Source organism: Gadus macrocephalus, chromosome 3, assembly GCF_031168955.1.
Source record: "Gadus macrocephalus chromosome 3, ASM3116895v1".
In the NCBI taxonomy this organism is placed as follows: domain Eukaryota; kingdom Metazoa; phylum Chordata; class Actinopteri; order Gadiformes; family Gadidae; genus Gadus; species Gadus macrocephalus.
In genome coordinates, this window is record NC_082384.1 from 17,662,701 (window position 1) to 17,672,842 (window position 10,142).

General features: G+C 46.2%; 1 protein-coding gene across 1 annotated transcript in view; it reads left to right on the forward strand.

Moving 5' to 3' along the window:
- fat1a (FAT atypical cadherin 1a) overlaps positions 1-10,142 on the forward strand; it is a 74,869-nt gene that overhangs the window by 43,992 nt on the left and 20,735 nt on the right. The window contains 4 exon segments of the mRNA XM_060047710.1: positions 506-4,570; positions 6,005-6,201; positions 6,482-6,635; positions 8,593-8,826. Of these exon segments, the coding sequence (XP_059903693.1) occupies positions 506-4,570; positions 6,005-6,201; positions 6,482-6,635; positions 8,593-8,826 (4,650 nt within the window).

Below are 10,142 nucleotides of genomic sequence, written 5' to 3' on the forward strand. Positions count from 1 at the left end.
GAGAAACCTTGTCAGATAGGTTTCAGCAAAACGGGAGTTATTTTAATTTGAGGATTCTTTCTTCTGCTGAGCCTGGATCACAAATGTTTTACAGTGGAGGAGGTTGCTGGTAGCTTTGTCGGAACACATCTAAATACGTGGGCGCCACAGAGCATCTTCATAAGTTCCCACCATTGTTGTCTCTGCCAATAGACTCCGTTCGAGGGAGGGAAATTCAGTGATTCTCCAGTCCTTTGTTTGATGCAAACATTTTTGAGATTGTTAAAATGGTTCAAGCCAATGGATTTGTTGGTAGTGTTCCTTTGAGACAATTTGAATAACGCAAAACGACTACTTGTTGTATAATTTAAATAAAATGTAGAGTTCTTTTCTGCCAAAGCCCTTTGAGAACAACAATTGGAGGCTACTTAGATGTGCTCAGTACATGAAAAACAAAGCATGTCAGTCTGAAACTTGGAAAATGGGCACACTAATTAATTAATTTGTTTTTTGTTTTGTTTTACAGGAAATGTTGCAAACACATTTGCTATGGATCCAGTCCTGGGGACCATCACAGTAGCCAAGGAACTTGACCGCAGCAAGAAGAATCACTTTGAGCTCATTGTCAAGGCATCTGATAGAGGAACATCTCCCCTGTCAACCACAGCAGCAGTGCTCATTTTGGTCACAGTATCTGACAACGCTGCTCCGAAATTCACTGAAAAAGATTTTTCAGCAGAGGTCAGTGAATCCGCCCATCCCGGAAGCTTTGTGTGCTTGGTGACGGCCACCAGTCAATCATCAGTGTTTTATCAGATCAAAGCTGGCAACATCAACAACGCATTTGACATTAACCCAAACTCTGGAGTGGTTGTCATCCAGAGAGTTTTGGACTACGAAACAACGCCTGAATACAAGCTTATCATACAAGCCACAAACATGGCCGGGCTCGCCAGCAACACAACTATGCTAATTCATCTGAAGGATGAGAATGACAATGCCCCTTTGTTCCTCCAAAGGGAGTTCACGGGCATGATCAGTGAGTCAGCAGGCGTCAGCAGTGTCGTTCTGACCCTTGAGAGCACTCCGTTGGTTATCCGTGCCTCCGATGCTGATGGCGACCACAATGCAATGCTTGTCTATCAGATCGTGGAGCCATTTGCCCTCAATTACTTTGCCATTGATTCCAACACGGGTGCTATCCGAACAATCACAACCTTGGACTACGAGCAGAGGCAGGTTTTCCGTTTTACTGTCCAGGTACATGACCTTGGAATGCCACGTCTGTTTTCTGAGGCAGCAGCCAACGTGACTGTGAATATCATCAATGTCAATGACTGCCCGCCACTCTTCAGCCAAGAAGTATACGAGGCAAATGTCCTACTACCAACGTACAAAGGTGTAGAGGTCATCCAGGTCAACGCCAACGACTCTGACGCAAACGCACAGTTCCTCTTTTCCATTTCCGAGGGTAACATTGGCGACAAATTCAAGATGGATCCGAGTAGCGGTGTGATTGCCATTCAGAACGTCACACAGTTGAGAAGCAGGTATGAGTTGAAAGTAAGGGTTTCAGATGGCAGGTTTGCCAATACCGCCACGGTGAAAATCAATGTCAAGGAAAACAAAGAGCCCAGATTGAAATTCACAAGGGAATCCTACAAGGCCTTTGTTCAAGAGAACTCTTCCGAGAGGAAAACTCTGGCTGTCATCGCCGCAGTTGGAAACCAGGTGAACGAGCCCTTGTTTTACACCATTCTAAATCCAGACAAGAGGTTCCAAGTCAGCCACACGTCTGGGGTTCTATCAACCACCGGGATTCCATTTGACCGCGAGGAGCAGGACAGTTTTGACATCATAGTGGAGGTCACCAGACATGACCAACCGGAAGACGTGGCACACGTTCTGGTTGCCGTCAAGGTGGAGGATGAGAATGACAACACACCCATGTTCATGAACCTGCCCTATCACGCTCTGGTCCAAATGGACGCAGAAGAAGGACACGCCATACGCCAGGTCACAGCAGTGGACAAGGACCTGGGGAAGAATGCCGATGTCTACTTCCACCTCAAGGAACACCAGGAGCACTTCCAAATCAGCCCCTCTGGAGAGATCTCTCTGAAGATGAAATTGGACTCAGAGTCATTGAAAACATATTCCGTCATTGTTGTTGCCAAAGACAGCGGTGACCCAGCACGCTCATCTGAAGTAGAAGTCCCCATCACTGTGGTCGACAAAGCAACACCCGTGTTTGAGAAGACTTTCTATAGTGTTGAAATCCCTGAGAACATCCCAGAACATACACCTGTGGTTCACGTTCAAGCCAATGACTCTGAAGGCCCTCGCATCGTCTACACTATATCCGAAGGGGACCCTTTCAAACAGTTTTCAGTTGATTTCAACACAGGGGTTTTGCATGTGATCCAGCCATTAGATTTTGAGTCGCATCCAGCCTATAGGTTGAGTTTGCGGGCCACAGACTCTCTCACCGGAGCACATTCTGAAGTGTTTGTCGACATTATACTGGAGGATATAAACGACAATGCCCCAGAGTTTTTATCAAAGTCATACTATGCCAACATCTCGGAAGCCTCTGTCATCGGCTCATCGGTTTTGAAGGTGGCTGCGAAGGATTTAGATACAGGAAACAACCAAGAAATCACATACCAGCTTGTTGAGGAAAAGGGAAAGAGTTCAGATTACTTCACTATCGATCGTACCACCGGAATTATCAGGACCGCCCAAATGCTTGATCACGAGGAAACCCCAAACCTCAAATTAACGGTTCGTGCCATTGATGGAGGAATTCCAGCCCTCTCAAGTGATGTCACGGTTGCCATAGATGTCATTGACCTGAACGACAATGCTCCAGTCTTCACCAAGACACTTTACGAAGTGACAGTCAATGAATTGGCGCAACGGGGTCATTTCATCACCCAAGTCCAGGCTTCAGATGCTGACAGCTCTGATTCCGAGAAACTGTCATTCTATATTGTTTCTGGAAACGAAGACCAAAGCTTTGCCATGGACAAACACACAGGGGCCATCATTATATCAAACCATCGGAGACCACATATGCTTCCTCTGTACAATCTAACTGTGTCTGTGTCCGACGGTGTGTTTAGAAGCACGGCATTTGTTCAAGTGACTATCATTGGTGCAAACTTCCATAATCCAACCTTCCCTCAGGTGGACTATGTGGTCGAGCTTGTGGAGAATTCACCTGTTGGAACCTTGGTAATGGAGGCAAAAGCAACCGACGATGACGAAGGCATCTACGGGGCCATTACATACCACATTGTGAATGAATTCGCAAGAGACAAGTTTTCAGTCAGTGAAAATGGAGAGATCTTTACACTTGAGAGCCTTGACCGTGAGAATGCCGTTGAAAAGGTTATCCCAATTTCTCTAATAGCACAAGATGGAGGTGGAAAAGTTGGCTTTTGCGTTATCAACGTTATCCTGACCGATGTCAACGATAACACCCCGCAGTTCAGAGCAGCCGAGTACAAAGCCACGATTGCATCTGACGCCCCGCGAGGAACATCAGTGACCAGGATCGCTGCCTCGGACATTGATGAAGGAAGCAACGCAGACATATATTATGCGATTGAAGCAGATGTGGAAAGTGTGGAAGAGAACTTTGAAATCCACCCTTCCACCGGGGTCATTGTTACTAAAGAGAGCCTGATCGGACTTGAAGGTGAACTTTATGCGTTCTTTGTCAGTGCAAAGGATGCCGGCAATACACCCAGGCAGTCTGTCATACAAGTATACATTAGGATTGTTTCTCCTGAAGTGCCGGTCCCCAAATTTGTGGAACCAAATTACCGTTTCACGATTTCTGAAGATTTGCTCATTGGCACGGAGATTGATGTCATCCAAGCAGAGAGTGTCCAACCGGTGTCCTACATCCTCCTTACAGGCAACACTCCAGAAAGTAACAGAGATGAGGTGTTTGTTGTCGATCCAGACAGTGGGGCCCTGAAGCTGGAGAAGGCCCTTGACCACGAGACCACCAAATGGTATCAGCTCACCCTGCTGGCCCAGAGCAAACACGAGAACCTCGAGGTAGTGGCGTCAGTGCACATCAACATCCAAGTCAAAGACCTCAACGACAACAAGCCCGTCTTTGAGTCAGACCCTTACGAGGCCGTCGTCGTGGAGAACCTCCCGGGCGGCACGTCTGTGATCCAGGTCCGAGCCACCGACCTCGACACCGGCGCCAACGGCCAAGTGGTCTACAGCCTGGACTCTGAACAGAGCTCCCAGGAGATCGCCGAGCTGTTTGCCGTCAACACCGAAACGGGATGGTTGACGACGTTGAAGGAACTGGACCGCGAGAAGATCAGCAAGTACACGATCAGTGTCCTGGCCATGGACAGAGGCGACAAGGTCCAGCACGTCACCGACGCTAAGGTTGTGGTGACAGTGGCCGACGTGAACGACAACCCGCCCCGCTTCACGGCGGAGATCTACAAGGGGACAGTCAGCGAGGACGACCCTCCCCCAAGCGGAGTCATTGCCATTCTGAGCACCACGGATGCTGATTCAGAGGAAATCAATCGACGAGTCAATTACTTCATTACTGGTAAGCATTTTCTTTTCTCATTATGAATATCATTATTATAAGAGGATTTAAATAGTCAGGAGCCTGCTTACTATTTGTGACGATAATCAAGGATTAATGGGAAACTGTTCAGATGTTCAGAGACCTTCTAATTTTATGATCATATCTGGTCTTTATTATTTTAAACAACATTATACATTCGGTAAGAATAAGAATCCTTTTCTCTGTGTATTCATCTGTTGAGGTGCCACACAGATCTTTATTTCACAAAAATGCAGCCTCTGATCACTTTCAAATTAATTGAATGCATTTCCTCGAGTGCTCATTAGTAGTTGTCAATCAAACACACACACGCTCAATGTTTAAATCCCCACAGACCATTTGCTAGCGTGTCTTGTGCTTCCCTAGGAACATTCAAGATGCATTGAGCTCTGATCATAAAGACCATGTTTAGTGCTGTGTGTATCTAATTTGGACCGCCTTCCTCAGCACAATTGACTCCATACTATCTTTCGCCATGGAGACCCAACGTTCCTTTCAGTCAACGATCAATGATGCGCCGTGTGTTTATGTAACGCACGGAGCCGGCAATCCGCGATTTCTAAAAGGGAGAGAAAGTCGATGTAGCTGTAACACTTAATAACCATCCAAAAACATCTGGTGGCTGCCAGCCCGGCTCTCGGTATCAGCCAACACATGGATGTCGGCCAAAAATGGTGTACGGCAACATCAGGGGAGTGTTCCGCTTGATTATTTGTATGCTGGGTATAACAGGAAAAGCTCAAATCTGATCACAAGAGGTCATGGCGAGGCGTTTATAATTCAAAGTGCAGCTGCACTCTTCTAAGACCGTCAGATATATCTGAATTACATTGCATTGACACGCATTGAGTCCTTCAGCTGACATATTATTCATAGCCCCTCACAAGGCTGAGGCTGAGAACTATCAAAGCATACGATAAGAATTGGTGCAACCGCAAAAAGGTCTTGCACAACCCGGTTTAAAAGAAACCAACCTTCTCAGAACCAAGTTCTGAGAAGCAATTTCATTTATTATAAGGGATAACGGCACAATGATTACGTCTCAGAGGTACAGAGATAGTGCATCTCAACAAAGAGAGGTCACCATAAAACTAAATTCAGCAGTTACAACAGCAGATATATGAGCTAAAAAGCCCTAAAGTGTGTAAGTCAGATGCAATTCACTCTACCGGGTGAGTAAGGGCCCATGGGACATGACTCAGAAACATTTTATACCTCTATTTCATACCAATAGCAGACAGTAACCAGCAAGGACAACACCATCTCAGCAGATCTCAGACTTGAGTCTGAGACGCGCTTGTTTATTTTCATCCCGCTGAATCGAGTTGGATGAGTGAACCCAATTTTTCAGCTAAAACGAAACGGCTTATCATTCTAATTCGGGGGTCTTTTCTTTCCTTCCATCTCGGGCAGGAGGGGACCCGCTCGGACAATTTGCCATCGAGCACATCCAGAACGAGTGGAAGGTCTCTGTCAGGAAGCCCTTGGACCGGGAGGAGAAGGACAATTACCTGCTAAACATTACCGCCACTGATGGCATTTTCGCTGCCAAGGCAGTTGTAGAGGTCAAGGTCCTGGACGCCAACGACAACAGCCCTGTCTGCGAGAAGGTGAGCCCAGACTATTAACCAGCACGTCGCTACCTGTTAGACACTTGGAATGCATTTAACTGCTAATGCATTGTGATGCTGCAGACTGAATTATGGCTTAAATGCATTTAATGGCGTTCCATTTCATTTTATTTTCATTTTATTTTCTTATAGCTGATGTCAAGCGCCATTAACTTTGATTAAAGCTGAACTTCCTTAAACACATTGGAGCTGTCCACGTGTTAAGTCAACTTGACGTATGTGTAACGTCTGCTGTATTTTGCTGTATCTGTTGCCCCAGTCTCTCTACACTGAGCGTGTACCAGAAGACTCCCCGGCTGGGAGACTCATCTTGCAGGTCTCTGCAACGGATGCTGACATTCGCTCAAACGCTCAAATCTCCTATGAGCTCCAGGGGGCCGGTGCAGAGTTGTTCACCATTGATGCTGATACAGGTGTGTGTGTGTGTGTGTGTGTGTGTGTGTGTATGTGTGTGTGTGTGTGTGTGTGTGTGTGTGTGTGTGTGTGTGTGTGTGTGTGTGTGTGTGTGTGTGTGTGTGTGTGTGTGTGCCTGTGTGCCTGTGTGTGTTGTGACAGTCTAAACCGTTAAGGATCACGGTTAGTCAATTGGAAATGTCAGTGGAAAAAGTTGTCAAGTCATATTATGGGCTGTTTTCTTTTTTTCTGTCCATTATTAATGTCTTCCTGGCGAGTGTTCAGACATGGGGAATGTTTATAATGTCAAGTGTGCATATTTTGCACTTCTTTTTCCCTTTAACTTTATATTAGAAAATTGCCGGGCTTTGAACTGAAAGCCGTAAACATATCAGTGATCCTGGCAAGAATTTAAGACATCATTCACACTTTAGATTTACGACAGATGCTGCCCAAGTTATATTATTTATTAATTATTAATGATTATTATTATTCTTTGTAGTTGTTTGAGCGTGGCACGATTATCAGATATACTCCCAATAGTCTAGATGTTTCTTCTGAGTCGCTATTATTTACGAATCTCTTCCCAACGGTTTGGATACATCGCTTCCCTGCAGGACAAACTCAGCTTTAGATTAAAGTCATTCGCTAGTTTAATACTTGCACGAACATAATCCACCCCTCTACCCCGGCGAGCCTCCGCATTCTGCTGCTAGCCACCAAAGCGTCTGCTTCTGGCACCAGAGCTACTGCTGCTAGCCACCAATGCTACTGCTGCTAGCACCAGGGCTACTGCTTCTAGCACCAGGGCTACTACTGCTGCTAGCACCAGGGCTACTGCTTCTAGCACCAAGGCTACTACTGCTGCTAGCACCAGGGCTACTGCTTCTAGCACCAGGGCTACTACTGCTAGCACCAGTGTGTCTGTTTCTAGCACCAGTGCTACTACTGCTGCTAGCCACATGTGCAACTGCTGCTAGTACCAGTGTGTCTGCTTCTAGCGCCAAGGCTACTGCTGCTAGCACCAGTGCTACTGCTGCTAGGCTAGCCACCAGTGCTACTGCTTCTAGCACAAGTGCTACTGCTGCTAGCAAAAGTGATACTGCTGCTAGCACCACTGCCGCTGTGGAGGGGAATACGCAGAAGAGGATATTTTCTTCTTCTCATCGTCCCCCCCGCCCCCCTCTCCCCCACATGCCGACACTAATCAGGATTGGGTCATGTGAAGCGGGTTGTTATTTTACGTTGCCAGACGTTCATCCCAGGACACACGCACACAATCTGCCCTCCGCTGCCAAGCCCCTTCCACATGGTTTCCCTCATCATTCCCCCCCCACCTGCCATTACTTATTTATGACTCCCTTCCCCATTTCTAGAGGCCCTCAGTTGTTTGGGTGTGGGTGTTGTTTTTTGTGAGATTTAGAAAGGAGGTGATGGTGTGTAAGAACTTCAACGGTCTGTTTCGTCTATGAACTTACATGTTTTCCATTATTCACGAGTGTATGTCTCTCTCTGTCATACCTGCTCTACTGAGGGCGGATAGTGTGCAATTATAGCAGCTTTAAGAGTTCGCCGTTCAAAACTAGAGGGAATAGATGAGCTACTTAAAGTCTTTTTTTTTAATTTTTTTTTTTATTTTTTTTAACCGGACCACCTTCGTGAAGTGTGTGTGCGTGTGCCTGTTTGTACATGTGTGTGTGTGTGTGTGTGTGTGTGTGTGTGTGTGTCTGTCTGTCTCTGTGTGTGCTTGCATGTTTGTTTGTGTGTGTGTTTGTTTGTGTGTGTGCGTGTCTGTGTGTGTTTGCATGTGTTGGTGTCTGTCTCTATGTTTGCATGTGTGTGTGTGTGTGTGTGTGTCTGTGTCTGTGTGTGTGTTTGCGTGTATGTCTGTGTGTGTTTGCGTGCGTGTGTGTGTGGTTGAGGTACTTGCGTCTCGCCTACACTTCCTAACTATCTGCCCTCCGTCTGCGTCCGCAGGAGAGCTGAAGACCTCCCAGCCGCTGGACCGCGAGGATCGGGACGAGCACCGGTTCCGCGTGCGCGCGCTCGACGGCGGCGGGCGCTACTGCGAGGCCGACGTCCACGTTGCCGTGGACGACGCCAACGACAACCCGCCGCGCTTCACCTCCGACCCCTACGCCGTCACCGTGTTCGAGAACACCGAGACGGGCACCTTCGTGGCCAAGCTCCTCGCCAGCGACCTCGACACCGGTGAGCCGTTTTGGAAACCTTGTGTCCTCTTTCCTCGTTTCCTCTGTCCTTATCTCACTCGCTTATTTATTACCCCGTTATCGCCGCCTTCTCATGGATCACCTCCTCATCGTTTTATCATATTTATTGCTTTTGTCCCCCCCATTATTGCCCGATATAATCCTAATGGAGAATCTTTTCTTATTAAAATGTTCAAATATTTGATCCATGCCGTCCAAACAAGCAAGCTTCGGAGAATCCTATTATGTATTGTATTTGGGTGTATTATAGATGCTTACTTAACTTACCTTCGCCAAAGTACGAAAAAGAAAGAGGAAAAGAACACGTCCCTGACACAAGACTTCAATTGGTCCTTCATTATGCAGTGTCAACAAAACATTCGTCTCCACTCCACAAAACTCCTTTGCTCCGCCGCTGTCTTCATGAATATCATGCATATTTCATGATCTATAGCAAGCAGGGATGTTTCCCGAGCTGAGTTACTTATTTCTAAATGAACAAATAATGGGTTCAAACCCAACCAGGAATATTTCTGAATAGTGGGTCTTTTTTGCAGGCATCAGCGTCGTACCAGACATGAGCAGCCATTTCCTGTTTACATTCAGGTTTTTAGACCTACACAAGCCAACAAAATGAGAAATGAACAATTCATCAAAATGACAGCACCTAATGACGGAACAAAGAGGGAAAAGCGTCGGTTAAAGAGCCGTCCCTCCTGGCTTTCCAGCTGAATAACAATATCGGAATGCAGATGCAAACACTTCTGCACCAGTGACTGCATGCTGCTATCCAACGGTTGAACAGTAGAGATTTTGAATCAATATAAATATGTTTTGTACTGTGAAACGTAGCGGGATTGGGAGAGTGGAAGGCTTGTTTTCAAAGTGTATAAATGACAGAAAATATAGAATGCATAGGTGATTGTCGGTAACATGTTTTTACCAATTTGGACTGTTGAATCTCGGGAACTGTATAGTCTGTTTTTTTAACCTGGATATTCTGTCACATTGTATGTACTCCCACTTTAAAATATGCATTCGCATCACTCTGATACATTTTGAACCATCTGGGCAATCTTGGTAATAAAATGGAATTGGCCCAGTGCCAGACCCATTTTCAGTTTGGTTTTCAGCAAAACACAAATATGTTATTATCTTATTGTTTGGTCGTGGCTCACTGATTTCCAAAGTTTACACTTGGAAGAGATCTCCTATCGTCGCCAGCTGCAGACGTGACACAGGTGGAGGTTGTTCATACCAGTGGCTCAACCAAGCATGGAAGTTTTAATAGCACATTATCAAGGTTTATCTGTTTGG